Source organism: Carcharodon carcharias, chromosome 22 (assembly GCF_017639515.1).
Source record: "Carcharodon carcharias isolate sCarCar2 chromosome 22, sCarCar2.pri, whole genome shotgun sequence".
NCBI lineage: Eukaryota > Metazoa > Chordata > Chondrichthyes > Lamniformes > Lamnidae > Carcharodon > Carcharodon carcharias.
The window spans coordinates 59709730-59728010 of NC_054488.1; the positions used below are offsets into that span (position 1 = coordinate 59709730).

Below are 18281 nucleotides of genomic sequence, written 5' to 3' on the forward strand. Positions count from 1 at the left end.
CAATACCTAGGCCCTAAGCCCTGGAACTCTTTCCTGAAACCTCCCCATTTTTGTATTTCACTCTCCTTCCTTAAGTCACTTCTTAAAAAATACCTTTCATCATATCTCCTAATGGAGCTTAATGCTATATTTTGTTTGGACACGTCCATGTAAAGCACATTGGGATGTTAAGGGCACTCCATAGATGCAAACTGTCGTTGTAGTTATAACAATATTGGAGGTGTGATCAATGACAGTTGTCAGTCATCGATCCAGTAAGGAAGAGTCAGTCCAGGTAGCGCTGGTGACCTCCTCCCTTCTGTCTCCATTTCAAATCATCTTCAAACTAATTTTAAAAACTTCTAAGTAAATTTGGGGCATCAGGGTCAACCTGCAGCTGGTGAGGGGGCAGTTATTGCGTTGGATCAGTTGGTCACAGATTAGAAAGAAATTGGAAGTTGGATTTCTGAAGATAGTTTGAGTTCTGTGTTTATGTTTAGCGTAGGATTAATACAGCTTCAGTGTTGGCCCCTGACTTGCAGGGTCTCACAAAGCTCAGTCAAGGTCAGTGGAAGCTCACCCAGGGGCACCAGTAACTCAGTAATGGGGAAGGTGGGGGGGAAGAGGGTCAGGGGTAGGTGAGGGAGGAAAGACAAAGTCGAGAAATGATTTAGGGTCAACAAACAACACTGAATTTCCAAAGCAACTTCCACATCCTTTTGAATATTGGTGAACAGTCTATCACCAAAAATAGAGACAGAGAGATTGAGGAAGGGAAGGGAAGTGTCAGTGATGGACCAGTTGAAAGTGATGGAGGGGCGAAATTGGCAGCAAAATTAATAAATGTTTCCAGGTCCAGACGAGAAGATGTCCCAGAGTCATCCATAGCCAATGAATTAAGTCTGAACAGCAGCCACTTTATAATGAACAACAAAGCCAGTAAAGCATCAGTGAATCCTGGACAATCCACTCTACTCTTCTTCAAAGAGCGCCATGAGGAGGCAGACAGAGCTTGGTTTAATGTCGCATCTGAAAGCCAACATTCCCTCAACATGAATAATAACAACAGTTTCCATTTATATAGCACCTCTTAGTGTCTCCAGGAGTTTTGCAGGAGCAATTATCAAATAAAATCAGACATTGAATCACATAAGGAGATCGTAGGACAGGTGATCAAAAGCTTAGTCAAAGAAGTGGGTTTTAAGTAGCGCAAGGAGAAGAGAGAGGCAGAAAGGAGGGAATTTCAGAGCTTAGAGTCCAGACAGATCACAGCATATTCACTAATGGTGGGGGTGATGAAAATTACAGATGCTCAAGAGACCAGAATTGTACAAACACAGAGATCTTGGTGGGTTGTAGGGCAGGGGAAGATTATACAGATAAAGGGGGCTGGGACCACTTGGGACAAGTGGATTCTGAGCCCAGAGAGGCAAAACAAATCAGCCAGATCTTCCAGTTAGCTGCCGTATATCCCCTTCCCTCTCTCGACAATATAACTAGATACTATTCTAGCATGGACTGCCTGAGTTGAATTCCTGTTCTTGTGACTTTTATGTCCTGTGTATTTGTGCCTGAATGTCAGATAATAACAGAATGTTGGGTTTGTCTGTGACGCCCCATGCAGTTCATCATCCTACCAACTGAGTTTGCAGCTTGTTCTACAATGAAAATGTCACATGGGATGAGATACTATAGGATTGTCAAGGTAACCAGGAAGTAGAATTGCAGAAGGAGTTGGCACCTTTAGGGGAAAGAATGGGCAACTGGAAGAATGCTTAAGAGATAAAGATTGCTCTGGATCGCAAAATGTTAATATGCAGGTACAGCAGGTAATTAGGAAAGCTAATAGAATGTTATCTTTTATTGCGAGGGGAACTGAATACAAAAGTAGAGAGCTTATGTTTCAGTTGAATAGAGCACTAGTGAGACCACATCTGGAATACTCTGTACAGTACTGGTCTCCTTATTTAAGGAAAGGTGTGAATGCATTGGAAGCAGTTCAGAGAAGGTTTACTAAACTAATATCTGGAATAAAAGCAAAAAAATTGCGGATGCTGGAAATCTGAAACAAAAATAAAAATAGCTGGAAAAACTCAACAGGTCTGACAGCATCTGCAGAGAGGAACATAGCGTTTCGAGTCCAAATGACTCTTCATCAGAACTAAGGAAATATAGAAATGTGGTGAAATATAAACTGATTGAGGGGTGGGGGGGTGGGGTGGGGTGGGTACAGGGACCGATAGAGCTGGATAAAGGGCCAGTGATAAGTGAAAGCAAAGAAGAGATTGACAAAGATGTCATATGAGGAAAGGTTGGACAGACTAGGCTTGTACCCACTGGTGTTTAGAACAGTAAGAGGCCATTTGATTACGTGTAAGATCCTGAGGGGACTTGACAGGGTGGATGTGGAGCGGATGTTTCCTCTTGTGGGAGAATCTAGGTCACCGTTCAAAAATAAGGAGTCACCCATTTAAAACAGAGATTAGTAGAAATTTTTCTCTCTGAGGATTGTGAGCCTTTGGAACTCTCTTCCTCAAAAGGTGGTGGAAGCAAAGTATTTGCATGTTTTTAAGGCAGAGCCAGATGTATTCTTGATTAACAAGGGGCTGAAATGTTACTGGAGGTAGGCGGGATATAAAAGTCACAGTCGGATCAGCCATGATCTTATTGAATGGATGAGCAGGCTCGAAGGGCCGAGTGGCCTTCTCCTGCTCCTAATTTGTATATTTGTACATAGGTAAACCCATCAAAATACTTACTGACTCACAAACCACAATACAACCTGCTTCATTGGGGATTTCCCTCTCCCTATTCCTGAAGGGGGTGAACTTCCAAAATAATTTCACCCTGATAACATCCCAGGATTACTTAACTCCTGACAAATGACATTTCTGGGATGACATTCCCATGATTTGGGCAGCACCTTGTGTAGGGTAACTGTTTCCGTCTGTTCCATTCCTTAAAGCTTCAAAACAAATTCATTTCTGAAGACTGCGACTCCTTAATGGCGTATTGTTCCAAAGAGTCTGAATCCCTCAGTTATTCACCCAGAAATGGTTATTGGGTGTCACCTGAATTGATAGAACTCCTGCCTGTGAGTCCGAAGGTTGTGGATTCAAATCTCACTCCAAAGACTTGAGCATAAGATTTCCAGGCTGACACTCCAGGGCAGTACTGAGGGAGTGCTGCACTGTCAGAGGTGCTACCTTTCTGCCCTCTCAAGTGGACATAAGACATCCCATTGAGCTTTGAGGAAGTCTCTTTTTCCTCATAGTGACAAACATTGGGCCACTGAAGCTGATGACACTGGCTGAGATCAGCACTAACTGGGGCAGCTGAACCTGTCCATGTAGCTCTGCTATCACACTGAATAAACTCAGTGAGTCACTAGGAATGTCTTTCATTCCCAATCTTCAACAGCTATTTATCTAGTTTGTTCTGTATAGGCCCCTCATGTTTCATTAGTACAGCAATGTTCACTCTTTAATGCCCCCCCACATGAAGAATGTCCACTTACGTGAGCTCATGAGGGGGAAATGGGGAAAGGAAGTGGGGGAAGGGAAACGGCCATATCAGCAGGAGCTGAAACCCAACGGGTTAATTTATTCAGAAAGATTCCAAACAATTTTAATATTGCCTTCAGGCAACACTCCCAGTTGGAGAAATTCGATTCTGTATACAAACACACCACTTTCTGGTGTGTTCCTGTCAGGAGAAGAAAAACTAGTGTTATGATCCCAGCTGAGGCTATCCCTGGACAAGCCTGATCCCAGAGTGGAACCCAGCTTGATAGATCCTAACTTTATTTGTTTGTTTAGATATGTGGAGAGTGGCTACTGAACAGAGTCACAGGAGTCAGCTGATGAACTTTTAACAAAAGAATAAAACATTTATTCAACAAGAAAAGATGAACTATATTACAATTCTCCTTCACCCATAACTATACCTTTACAGATATATACAGGTTTGTAAGGATAACACAAGTTAAAAAAGCTAACTTATACTTGGATGTTCACAGTAAGTACACAGTCCATGTAAACCTATAGCACCCTGTGGTCAGGCACACCACACTCTGAAACCAAGTGACAGATGCCACCTCAAACAGATGCTATGGGTTTCTCCTCAACTTCCCCCAGATGCTTGTCACCCTCTGAGCCAACCGGCCTCATTGAATTCCGTCTTTCACACGAGGGTTTCCAATCTCCACGGCCTTGCCTTGGAATCTCCCAAACCGATGCTTTCTCTCAGAAGCCTTCCAAAGGGTCCATCTCCAGGGTTTCGAACTCTTCTTCTGATGTTCCTCCCCCATGCATTCAAGCGTCTTCAACGCACTCTGTCTCTCTGACTCAGCCATCAACAGTACACCACTGCTTCACTTGCCCATAGCAAAGAGTTACAGATCTTCAGCTGTCTCTTTGGACCTTCTTGCCTTTTGCAAGCTGTTCTCACCTTAAAGCTGCTTTCTGCAGCTTTGGTCTCTTTAAACTTGAAGCTTGGAGGCTTTCTCTCTGCCCCTCACTCTTAACTTCACTTAACAGGACCTTTTCCAGGTTCCTGTCCTTCTTTTCACTAGAAGGACTTCTTTAACTTTCCCCTCTTCCAGATTTTAGGGGTTTTTCTTTAGCTTGGGATTGGCTATCTGCCCCCTTTGATCCAGTTTCTCTTGGCAGCAATTTTCAGAACCAATTGAACTCAAACAGCTGCCAAAACAACTGCTGCTTCTCTTCTTGTGTGTGTGTCTGTGGGAGGGAGCTGCTTCCCTGGCCCCTGTTGCCAGGTAACATTCCAATCCTTCTATCCTTGTATGTTTTCCTTTTCTTTAGGGGTCGTAAAACTCCTCATTGGAAATGCAAGCACCTTTTTAAAGTGAAACTAAAACTCCATTTGACCTTTCTTAACACACAGATACAGAAATACGAATGAAACTTAAACTTTAAAGCTAAAACTCATTCCTAACACCTAAAAATACAAATATTTATTTAAACTATCTCTATTTCCTAACACTAGTTTCAAATAGGATGTTTTTATTCAGTGAGATCAGTCATTGATGATTGACAGAGGCTATTGGTGGTGTTTGTTACCAGATCATTGAGGTACTATTGGGAATAAGGAAGAAGAGGCCATTCAGCCCCTTGAGTCTGTTCCACCATCCAGTTAGAATATGACTGATCTGCACTTCAATTTCATTTACATTCCTTTGCTGCATATCCCTTAGAACCTTTATCCAACAAAAAAAACTATTTATCTTAGTCTGGAAAGTTCCAATTGATCCAGCATTCAGTGGAGAGAGTTCCAGATTTCCACTAACCTTGTGTGAAGAACTGTTTCCTGATTTCACTCCTAAATCTCTTGACTCTAATGATATTCCTTTGGTCTGGATTTCCCCTGACCAGAAGAAATAGTTTCTCTCAATCCTATAGAATCCCATTATAATTTCAAACATTTTGATTAAATCACCCCTCAAGCTACTAAACTCAAGGGAATTTTGGTGTTCGTTCCTTATGCTCAAAGCTGACCATGACATCAACTAGAATTCATTGAGATGATGGATGATGTCATGACTTGTGCATGAAATAGATTATAGTGAGCGAGAGTTGCACTGCATCAACCTCAATCTCACATCCTGGCACATCTGAGTCTAGTACCAAGACAAAGTTGAAACAGCTGGAGATGACTCTGAATACAATGGGTGACCATGGTACCTTGAGTGTCTGACCGCACTCTCAGCATTCCACAATGCTTTGCCTTATTGCCGTTGGACATTGACTTTGTGTTGGGTTCTTCCACCCACAATGTCAAGTTAAAACTTTGCACATAAGGATAGGCGAATCTGAACTCACTGATGGGGTTTTGCTGAGATGGACTGCCTGAGTGTGGCCACTCTTTCATGCAAACAACTACTTCTGAGCCACAGATGAGATTTGGGTGCCGGTGAGGACCAAAGAAAGGTGAACCACTTCGAAGAGTGCGACAAGTCCCCACTTTACAGAGGTACAACCCCTTCCAGATACACCCCATACAAACCAAGTATATATAACCTGACTTTTATTACTTTAATGTGATACTCAGGGGTCACTGGAATGTGGATGCAGGAGGTTAGAGGGGATATATGTTAAAAAGGACAGAATATATGACTTTCAATTGGGGACTGGATTAAGTCTGTTCCCTGCTTTGATTATTCCAGCCTCACCTCTCTTTGGAGAAAACACTTGGTTTTTATCATCACACTCACCTCCTCCCCTGAGATGTGCAATGCCATGGAAGATAAACTAGCAATTAATAATTGTTGATCGTTACAGCTAATATAATGAACAATAAAAATCATAGAATTGTATTCGGCCCATCATGCTTGTGCTGGCTCTCTTGAGATATATAAATGACTTTAATGTTTATATTATTACCAGTACTAGAAAATAATATTGTTAGAAAGCTTGGGTGGCATGTTAACCTCTGAGTCGGAAGGTTGTGCTTCGAAGGTCCACCACAGAAATGTGACCACAATGCAACCTAGGCAGTCACTCTGGTGCAGTGCTGAGGGAGTGCTGCACTGTCAGAAGTGCCACCTTTTCAGATGTGAATTTGACCTGGGTGGCCTGTCTGACTGTTCAAAGGTCCCGAGGGACTTGGAAGAGCAACAAAAGCTGACCTAATAGCCTGAGCAACAGCCTTCCCTCAGCTGAAACGTATTATCAGGTCATTGCTAGCTGTGTCTAGCAAGTCACCATCTGCAGAATTCGCTGGTGCACTCACCACAAAACAACAAAACACTGTCTTCAAAGGACATCCTGAGGATGTGAAAGGCGCCACATGAATTAAAGTTGCTGATTTACCAATTCCTGAGGTCAACACAGAACAGACGCCAACAATAACCTTTAGAAAAATCTGCAACAGTGGGATTAGAATGGGTCAGGGGGGACAGGGGACATTTCCCCAGCTGCCAGCAGGTGGCGGGTGGGAACCGAGTTCCGGGCGCTGGTTTCGGCCGGACGGATCCAGGGGCCGCGCTGCTCGGGCCTGGGGGACCCGGTTGGCGGCTGCACCCGGGCCGCGGTCATGATGGTGAATGGCCTGAGGCGCGTCGTGAGCCGAGGTACCGGCGCCGGGAGCGCGGGGAGAGTCTCCCGGGAGGGAGGGGGAGGGGGAGGGGGAGGGTTCGGGGTGGGGAGAGTCTCCCCGGGGGTCAGGGTCAGGGTCAGAGCTGTTCCACCCAGGGGGGAATCACACGCTGCCAAGCTTCGCCTCTCTGACCGGCGGGGTTTCTGCCTCAGTGAGGAACCCGCCCCTCCCCCACCCCGACCCCTCCCCCACCCCCTGCTCCCCCTCCCCCACCCCGAACCCCTACACCCCCCTCCCCCACCCCGACCCCTCCCCCACCCCGAACCCCTCCCCCACCCCCAGCTCCCCCTCCCCCACCCCGAACCCCTACACCCCCTCCCCCACCCCCTGCTCCCCCTCCCCCACCCCCTGCTCCCCCTCCCCCACCCCGACCCCTCCCCCACCCCGAACCCCTCCCCCACCCCCTGCTCCCCCTCCCCCACCCCGAACCCCTACACCCCCTCCCCCACCCCCTGCTCCCCCTCCCCCACCCCGAACCCCTACACCCCCTCCCCCACCCCCTGCTCCCCCTCCCCCACCCCGAACCCCTACACCCCCTCCCCCACCCCGACCCCTCCCCCACCCCGACCCCTCCCCCACCCCCTGCTCCCCCTCCCCCACCCCGAACCCCTCCCCCACCCCCTGCTCCCCCTCCCCCACCCCGAACCCCTCCCCCACCCCCTGCTCCCCCTCCCCCACCCCGAACCCCTCCCCCACCCCCTGCTCCCCCTCCCCCACCCCGAACCCCTCCCCCACCCCGACCCCTCCCCCACCCCCTGCTCCCCCTCCCCCACCCCGACCCCTCCCCCACCCCCTGCTCCCCCTCCCCCACCCCGAACCCCTCCCCCACCCCGACCCCTCCCCCACCCCGAACCCCTCCCCCACCCCCTGCTCCCCCTCCCCCACCCCGAACCCCTACACCCCCTCCCCCACCCCGACCCCTCCCCCACCCCGACCCCTCCCCCACCCCCTGCTCCCCCTCCCCCACCCCGAACCCCTCCCCCACCCCCTGCTCCCCCTCCCCCACCCCGACCCCCTCCCCACCCCGACCCCTCCCCCACCCCCTGCTCCCCCTCCCCCACAACGACCCCCTCCCCACCCCGACCCCTCCCCCACCCCCTGCTCCCCCTCCCCCACAACGACCCCCTCCCCACCCCGACCCCTCCCCCACCCCGACCCCTCCCCCACCCCCTGCTCCCCCTCCCCCACCCCGAACCCTCCCCCACCCCCTGCTCCCCCTCCCCCACCCCGAACCCCTACACCCCCTCCCCCACCCCCTGCTCCCCCTCCCCCACCCCGACCCCTCCCCCACCCCCTGCTCCCCCTCCCCCACCCCGAACCCCTACACCCCCTCCCCCACCCCCTGCTCCCCCTCCCCCACCCCGACCCCTCCCCCACCCCCTGCTCCCCCTCCCCCACCCCTCCCCCAACCCGACCCCCTACACCCCCTCCCCCACTCCGACCCCTCCCCCACTCCCTGCTCCCCCTCCCCCACCCCGAACCCCTACACCCCCTCCCCCACCCCGACCCCTCCCCCACCCCCTGCTCCCCCTCCCCCACCCCGACCCCTCCCCCACCCCCTGCTCCCCCTCCCCCACCCCGACCCCTCCCCCACCCCCTGCTCCCCCTCCCCCACCCCGACCCCTCCCCCACCCCCTGCTCCCCCTCCCCCACCCCGACCCCTCCCCCACCCCCTGCTCCCCCTCCCCCACCCCAACCCCCAACCCGACCCCCTACACCCCCTCCCCCACCCCCTGCTCCCCCTCCCCGACCCCTCCCCCACCCCCTCCCCACCCCTCCCCCCTCCCCCCACCCGACCCCTCCCCCACCCCCTGCTCCCCCTCCTACACCCCCTCCCCCACCCCCTGCTCCCCCTCCCCCACCCCGACCCCTCCCCCACCCCCTGCTCCCCCTCCCCCACCCGACCCCTCCCCCACCCCCTGCTCCCCCTCCCCCACCCCGACCCCCTCCCCCACCCCGACCCCCTCCCCAACCCGACCCCCTACACCCCCTCCCCCACCCCCTGCTCCCCCTCCCCCACCCCCTCCCCACCCCAAACCCCTACACCCCCTCCCCCACCCCCTGCTCCCCCCAACCCGACCCCCTACACCCCCTCCCCCACCCCCTGCTCCCCCTCTCCCCATCCCCACCCCCTACACCCCGACCCCTCCCCCACCCCCTGCTCCCCCACCCCGACCCCCCTCCCCATCCCCCTGCTCCCCCTCCCCGACCCCTCCCCCACCCCCTCCCCACCCCTCCCCCCTCCCCCCACCCCGACCCCTCCCCCACCCCCTGCTCCCCCTCCTACACCCCCTCCCCCACCCCCTGCTCCCCCTCCCCCACCCCCTCCCCACCCCGAACCCCTACACCCCCTCCCCCACCCCGACCCCTCCCCCACCCCCTGCTCCCCCCAACCCGACCCCCTACACCCCCTCCCCCACCCCCTGCTCCCCCTCCCCCACCCCCCTCCCCATCCCCCTGCTCCCCCTCCCCCACCCCACCCACCCCCACCCCCTTCTCCCCCACCCCACCCCACCCACCCCCACCCCCTTCTCCCCCACCCCCACCCCCTGCTCCCCCACTCCCCATCCCCCCGACCCCCTGCTCCCCCACCCCGACCCCCTGCTCCCCCACCCCGACCCCCTGCTCCCCCCACCCCCTGCTCCCCCTCCCCACCCCCTGCTCCCCACCCCCTGCTCCCCCTTCCCGACCCCCTTCCCCCTCTCCTCTCTCCCCCATCTTCCCCCTCCCCCTCTCCCTCTCTCACCCCTCCCCATCCCCCTCTCTCCCCCTCCCCTAATGGCAGGAGGGTGTAGTGTTACTTTATTAAATTTCTATTGACTTTTTTGAGTTATACAACAACATGATGCCATTAGTGTATTAAAACTCCCCAAAGTGTTTCATAGGAGGATATCAAACAACATTTATTACCAAACTACATTAGGAGATATTATATATTAGGACAGGTGACCAAAGGTTTTGTCAAACAGACAGGCATTAGTGAATATCTTAAAGGAAGAGAGAGAGAGAAGCTGAGGTTCAGGAGGGAATTCCAGACCTTACGGCCCAGGCAGCTGAAGGCACCATCGCCAATGGTGGAGCGATTACAATCTGGGATGCTGAAGAGATCAAGATTGGAGAAGCGCAGAGATTGCAGAGAATTGTGGGGCTGGGGGAGATTAAAGAGATTGGGAGGAGTGAGGCCATGGAGCGATTTGAAAACAAGGATCAGAATTTTGGGACTGAGGCACTGCCAGACTTGGAAGCCAGTGTAGGTCAGTAAGAACAGGTGGTGATAGGTGAACAGGACTTTTGCAAGTTAGGACATGGGCAGCAGAATTTTGGAGAATTGATAGAGGGTGGAAGGTAGATGGGTGACCGGCCAGGAGAGATGTTTCAAAGCATCATATCTCATGGAGTGTGTTTGTATTTCCCTAGGCCAGCAGTGTGTGTTCCAGCAGTTGAGGCTCCCCGGCATGGTGAGACACCAGCGCTATCTCCGCTGCACTTGTTGTAAGGAAGGTCACTACACTGTGGCGGATTTCCACCACATCGACTGCTCACAGCCTGACCCAGAGGCCGAGGACATCGATGAGCGCTACACCCCCCAGCAGCGGGCGGCTGTCCTGCGGGTGCTGAACACAGCCTCCCGGGAGGAGCTGGCGGGAATCAAACTGCTGCGTGGCAGGAAGTCGGCCAACATTGTGGAGTACAGAGATGAACGTGGGCCATTCACACACCTGCGGTGTCTACTGGAGGTGCCGCTCTTCAAACACAAAACCATAATGAAAGTGTGTCAGTCAATCCTGAATCCCTGTGAGGAGCCTGGGAGGAGAGACAAGAAACTTCAAGGACTGAAGTTTATCAAACCTGATGTAGAACGAAAGCGACTTCTGGTAAGGGCTGAAGTAAATTGCATGGAGGCTGTACAAACAGTACACTGGATATACAAATGGTGCACTGGATGTAGAATAGGTATACTGGATAGATAATTAGTATACTGAACATACTCAAAACCCTGAGCTCCTGACAGGCGAGAGTTCTGTCGGTGAGCTGCAGATGACACTGGTGGACGTGCCTAATTACAACATGGCTTATTTAGACCATTTCCTTTAGAAATGTGAGGACAGCAGTTTATAATGCGGGACTGGTATTTGATTTGATACAGAATTGAAAAGCCTGACAATAGAAAGTAAGGTTCTGTTGAAGTGTGCTCGGATGTAAGATTTTGAATCCATATATGTGATGCTTGGTTGATGCTGTTGAAACTGTCTGTGGTGAGGTGGTTTGCTTTGTATGTGCGTGCACTTTCCAGAGTGGAGTTCCTGAGCTGAATGTTGCAGGTTGGTGATGTCTGGCCTACCGCAGCAATAGCCTTTAGTGGGGATTACACATTCTGACCGGGAAAGACATCCTACCTAAATATATCCTCTCATTTATCACAAGGCTGCAAAAAGCATTGTGTCAGTCGTGTTTGGAATCCGTAAGATTGCATGGGCTCATGTGGACCGGAATCTGACTGTTCTAGACTGGAATCAGGAGACGAGTCATCGCTATATGAAAGGCACCTACCTGCCCTCCGTCTACCTTGAGGAGGTGAGTCGGCTCAGCAGGTTTGTCTCTCTCCGTTCTCCTGGGCTCCCACTGCACTGTGCCAGAGAAGTGGCCAGTCCAATTATCTCTAAAGGCTTGTATCCTTTCAAAGATTCAAAGTGGGGAGGGGGGAGAGCTAATTGAGGTGTTTGAGACGATTCAAGGAATTGATAGAGAGAAACTGTTTCCTCTGAATTTGGGTTGTCAACTCTGTTTGGATGAATTCGTGGAGGTTTCATCACATGACCTTCTCCCCCAGCCTGGACATCGAGTGAAACAGCCTTATTCCCCATCACTAATATTTTTGTAATGAGTAAATATACCGTTCAAAAAGAATAAATAATGGGTTTTGTTCAGAGAAGATTAATCTTCAATTCCTGGAGAATCCAGATCAATACAGGACGGTTGGCAATGGGTTTCTGGAGTAGGAGGAACCTAATCTCAGATTTAGATTTAGAGTTATTAGATTTAGAGCCCTTATTCACAGGGCACTGGAAATCTGGAACTTTCTTTCCTAAAAAGGAGTTGAGGCTGGAGGATTTTTATTTAATTCATTCATGAAATGCTGACGAGACCAGCATTTATTGCCCATCCCTAATTGCCCTTGTTCAGAGGGCATCTGAGAGTCAACCACATTGCTGTGGGCCTGGAGTCACATGTAGGCCAGACTGGGTAAGGACAACAGATTTCCTTCCCTAAAGGGCATTAGTGAATGCAGATGGGTTTTTATCACATTCGACAATGGTTTCATGGTCATTCCAGATTTTTATTGAATTCACCATCTGCCGTAGCGGGGTTCAAATCCGGGTTTCCAGACCATTACCCTGGGTCTCTGGATTACTAGTCCAACGACAATACCACCATGCCATCAATTGAAAATTTCGAAGCTGAGGTTGATAAGATTTTTGTTAGGCAGGGGTATGAAGGATTACAGAACCAAGGCAGGTAGATGGAGTTTAGATACAGATCAGCCAGGATCTAATTGACGGAACAGGCTCGAGGCCGTCTCCTGTTCCCAGGGAACTGTGATTCAACTTAAGTTAGAGCAGGAGAAGGGTACTCTGCCCTGTGGAGAGGTGCATGCCTCAGCTCACTGCCTCTCTCTCAGTGGCCTTTGGTGTTAGCTGCTGCTCGTCCGCAGATCACAGCGGTTTAGAAACAGACTGTGTCACTATCCCGAATACTCCTGAGATCTGCAGAAGGAGAGGGGGTCAAACTGGCCAGTATCCAAGAGGGCACAGATTTCGAATAATTGGCAAAAGTTCCAGAGGTACACAAGGGGAATTTTATTTTTGTGCAGCAAGTTCTGATCTGGAATATGCTGCCTGAAAGGCAGTCGTGTTTGGAATCCGTAAGATTGCATGGGCTCACGTGGACCGGAATCTGACTGGAATCAGGAGACCTGCCTGAAAGGGCGGGAGAAGCGGATTTGGAATTGGATAAATACTTGAAAAAGAAACAGTTTGCAGGACCAGGGGTCAAGAGCAGGGAAATGGGACTTTCAAAGACCCTAGCACAGGAGCAATGGACTGAAAGGCCTCGTGTGTGCTGTAAGATTCTAATGTCTTTCCAGATTCCCTGAAAATTCTAACATCCCTCTTTCGTTTCCATTTATTTGCAGATCTCCACGGCCGTCTCTAAAATCCCCAAAGCAGATTTCTTCATCTTGGAGAAGCCCAGCATCTCGACTCAGAACACCAACCTGTTCCCTGTGACTCTGCACTTGCGCACAATTGAGGCCATGCTACACGGGCTGCTGGGGGGCAGCTTCCTGGAGGATGGTCAGCACAGGGTGCTGAGCGTGGTGCGCACTGCAATTGGGAAGCACTTTGAATTGATGGTGGGGGAATCCCGGACCAGCGGGAGGGAACTGGTGCTGCAGCTCATGGTCGACTCGGTGATGCAGGAGCACCCACGGGTGCTGTTTCCCCGGGACACTCTGGCCCGCTATAGGAGACTGTTTCAGAAGGGAAATACAGAACGGGGAGAGGAAATGTGCGATGCTTTGCTGCAGGCTGTTGCTTTTTACGAATTTCTGTTTAACAGGTCTTAAAATATCACATCACGATTAAAGAGGGACTTGATCAGTTACCACCAGTATCTCAACAGGTGCCAGTCATAGTCATCCAAGCGCACTGAGGTCAATGATTGTAACCCATTTTGCGCAGAGCATTTAGTACAGAGGGCTGAGCGCATTGCAAGCAACGGTGAGGAGTAACTTCAGCCTAAAATAAAAATAGGAAATGCTGGAAATAGTCAGCAGCTCAGGCAGCATCTGTGGAGAGAGAAACAGAGTTAAAGTTTCAGGTTACCGACCCAAACGTTTATGCTGTTTCCCTCTCCACAGATTCTGGCTGAGCAGCTGACTATTTCAGCAGATTCCTGTTTTTAGTTCATATTTCCAGTATCCGCAGTATTTTGATTTTCAGCTTGTTGCTCAGAGACTGTTGAATCATTTCTTCTTGCTTTGTTGAACAGTTTGCACCTGCCTCAGTAACGTTAGAGATGATGTTCCCTCTCAACATGTTTGAAGAAAGAACAAACTCCCTTTTAAATGGCAGCTCTCATGACCTCAGTGTCTGTTGTAATGTGGGAAATGCGACAGCCATTTTGCGCATAGGCAGATGCCACAAACAGCAATATGATAATGACCAGTTAATCTGTTTTTTAATGCTGATGATTGAAGGATAAATATTGACCCCAGGACACTGGGGCTAACCACCTACTATTCTTCAAATCGTGTTTGAGATCGATTACATCAACACGGGAGGGAAGATGGGGCCTTTGTGTAACGTCTCATCCGCAAGACGGCACCTGTGTCACTGCAGCACTCCCTCAGAAGTGCCTGGCCTGTCAGTCTAGATCATGAGCTCCAGAGCCTGGAGTAGAACTTGAACCCACAACCTTGTTGACTCAGCTGAGAGTGTGGCTCACTGAGCCACCACCAACATAAAGACGAGATCAGGTGAATCATGTGACCTTTTTGGTCAGTATGGATCAGCTGCTCATTGGGGGAGAAACACAAGGCCATCAAGAACTAGTTATATTTCTGAATGCTTTTATTTAAAGGGACTGTTGTCTTCTTGGAGCCAGTTTGATCAACCCTTTTTGTGACTTTACAAATGTCCAGTGATGGAAACTGTCTGAGCTTGTCTTTATTGGTTGAGAATTGTCTCACACTAAAATCATACACACTTTTGCTGCCTTCTCAAATTTTGACAAACTCTCCTGTATGTGAGAAGTTGTCCCTTTAACTGGACTACTTGTAAGTGGGATTGACTACGGTGTTCCAACAGGCCTGTCTCTGACCAGTTGCCGGCTGCTTCTGGGTAGTAGTCCTAAAGGACAACTGTGGGTCAGAGTGTTGGGGGTGGCAAATTCCTGATGATTGGGTTGTGGGGATGGATGTAAGGGGGCACGATGTGGGTGTGAGTGGCATGATGTTGAACTACACAAATACTAGGGCACTCAGATTGAAATCCTGCTCTGTACTGTTAAGTGATTGTGTCCTCCTGCCACCCAAGCTGCAGTGATTGACCTCACTGCGCCCAGGGTCAGGAGAGGAGAAACCAATCTGGGCCAGGGGGGTGTGCGGAGGAGGATTCAGTTCCTGTTCACCATTCTTTGTTCCCAGCCAGAAAGCAGCTTCTGGGGCTCTTGGGTGAGAATAGAGGTTTGGTCTTTGTCCTTGCTCTATATTCTTCCTGTTGTTTGGTTCCCAGATGTTGATAATAATCACTCTAACTTGCCATGCTGCCTTGTACAATAGAAGGACTGGTTTGACTGTGCTGTAAAATGTGGCCCCCGGAACAATTACACAAAACAATTAGTTCCTAGCTTTTTACAGGTAATAGAATGATGTGTAACAGTCCTGATGCCAATCCCCATGGGATTGGATAATGGAGAGTAACCACTGCACACGTACCCCACAACTTGAGAAAGTAGGGATAAGGAGAGAAAACCAAAGGGGAGAGTGGGAAAAGAAAGTTTGATATTAGTCAGGAGTTAGTGTTTTTAATTGAGTTTATGTTAAGCCAGTTTCTTCCGATGGTCATAATTGGATTCTGAACCCATTCATGTCCTTACTTCAACACCCCCAGGACTAGGATGCACTGAACTCGGTTCTGACTTTTACTACTTGAATTTTGGTTTGAATGTTGCTCAGAGTCAGCGAACAAAAGTCATGTCTATCTTGGTCCGACGTGCGCTAAGTTCAGACGTTATCCAGGCCATGGTCCACAGCTGATGAAGAGGTTCAATCTCTGGGTTGTGCTGAATTAACTATTTCAGGCAGGATTGGGGTGTTACAACAGATTTTGTTTTGGTTTGGGTGTGAGTGAGAAATAAGATTAGGATTGCTGTCTGTTGGAAAATGTGCTTGTGCAGCTAAGTTAATTCCTTCAGGAAAAAACATGGCAGGTCTCCCCATTGACTGTATCTTTGTATCTAAAGCAGTGATTTTCAAATTCTAGCCGGTGCTGTGTGCAAACCACCCAGGCGATGATTGATTTGTGCACCAATTGGACTGTGTTACATGGTTTAAACCAGACCCTGCATTAGGACCACCACTCATTTGATTTCACTGCTGATCTGCCCTGATCTTTGAGCACACCCATCATTGACCAAGTGATTTGGGATATGTAGGTGATGGAAGGCACTATATAAATCAAGTCCTTTCTTTTAAGAAAATTTATAGTTGTAAAGCTAAGTGATTGTACATTTCAACCTGTCCTGCCTAATGTGGTTATTTATTATTAAACGGTTTCACTGTAATCACTAGTCATTTTTGCACTTTTGACCAGGTAATTCTGAGCTGGATCCTGGCATGCGCTGTGACTATTAATTCACTAATAATTGGTTAACTGAGGAATCATTCAACATACAGATGGGAGGAGCTGGATTTGCTCTGTAGCTCCTTGCTTGGCAAGTTTCCAATCTCCGCTGCAGTCACTGGTGGTGCCAGGGTCAGCCACCCCATCACCAGGACAGGAAATTGTTCAGTGGGTCCCTCCCCTCTCCCAGGACAGACACATATAAGGTGAGCCCAACCCCCAAGAGATCATCTAATTGTGGGGTTAGGCAAGTGTAGATTGCAGTGCAGTTTTGATGAAATTGCTGGTTACAATCCTGTCAGTAAATATACAACATAACAGTAAGTCTTTCAGTAATGACATCACTAATTTACCCTTCAATGAAGCATTTGGCTTGTATGCAGCAAGAAGGAATTTGTATCTTTGAGAAACTTCCAGTACACAACACCAAGTTTATGAAGTCACTTATGACAGCTCGTGTTCTTTGTCACCAAATGTGGTTCCGCCCACCCCGTTCTGTCCAATTGGATTAAATTTATTAGTGACTATCTTTGACTTTTATTTATGACTTCTAGTTCTGCTCTCCCCTGCAAGCAGAAACATTTTCTCTTGTCTACCCTATCAAATCCTTCCAGAATTTTCAGAAGAAAATCTCACCCTCCGCCATTTTTCTAGAGAAAAGGCCCAGCCTGTTCAATCCTTTCTGATAGGGGGATTATCTCAGTTTTGGCATCATCCTTGCAAATCTTATCTGAGCTTCTCCAGTGCCTCTGTTTCCTCTTTATAATATGGAAACCAGATTCTTCAGTTTTCCTGTAGCACACTTATGTCTATCCACTTCACACTCGCTTGAATGCAGTGAGCACCCTCTGAAGCTCCCTCACCTCCCCCAGCCAATTTTCAATATTAGACCTAATAAGGAACTTATATAGAGGAACCCATGTTCCTCAGAGCATCAGCCTGTGCGTTGAGTATAAAATTCACCAAACCAAAGTGGGAGGTGGAACATTTTCTGTTTCAGCCACCAAAACCAGGTCTACAATTAGTGATGAAGTTTAGCGCTGGATTAGGGAGTTTTGTTCTCCAGGCCAAAGTTTATTTACAACTGTCTTGAGATGTTTCAAACTCATTTGATATAGGATCTTCAAAGCCAGTATATCAAAGAAATCTTCACCTGGTTTGATCAGGGATTGAAACCAAAGACCAGAGTGTAATTCAGGGCACCGCAATGTTTCCAACTATAGTGACTTAAGCACGGAGAGGATAGGGTGATAAGGCCAACTTTCCACAACATGGCCATTTTCCTGGTGCCAGCACCCACAAGTGACCAGTTGTATTGAAATCACAACCTCTGGTTTGTAAGTCCAGCTGGGCTACTGTGCCCATCACGCATTCACACTGTCCCGGACAGGCCACCGGGTAGAGATGAGGAGTATCCTTGCTAATTGTCCCCTCTGCATATCGCAGTGGCCCCATTAACTGTCTCACCCAAGACCAACTGCATTAACACAGCCTGGTGACTGCTTTCTATATTGTATGATGTACAAAATTAGATATCAATAGAGGATTCTACAAACACATTCATACCTGCCAAAAGATTGACAAGTCATTTTGTAATCTTTTTTAAAAAAAGAGATTAATGTAATTTTGCTCTCCTTGTTGGATTAAGCAAGGCAACTTACAAATCCCTTGCAGCATTAAAAGGTCAGTAAGAACTGCGGAGTACGACACACAGTTCAGAGAAATGCTTAATTTAAATTGAGAAACTTTTGCTGTACGTAACATAGGAGTTTGTAGTTATAC

The 18281-nt window shown here is 49.5% G+C and overlaps 1 protein-coding gene across 2 annotated transcripts in view; it reads left to right on the plus strand.

The window, feature by feature from the left end:
• Window positions 1-16440, plus strand: part of tefm (transcription elongation factor, mitochondrial) — a 58342-nt gene extending 41902 nt beyond the window's left edge. For both annotated transcript variants that reach the window (XM_041217262.1, XM_041217264.1), the window contains 3 exons: window positions 10513-10970; window positions 11521-11670; window positions 13289-16440. In XM_041217262.1, coding sequence (XP_041073196.1) covers window positions 10513-10970; window positions 11521-11670; window positions 13289-13720 — 1040 coding nt within the window. In that variant the 3' untranslated portion in view covers window positions 13721-16440. The remainder of the gene's footprint in view (window positions 1-10512; window positions 10971-11520; window positions 11671-13288) is intronic.
• Window positions 16441-18281: the final 1841 nt, after the last annotated feature.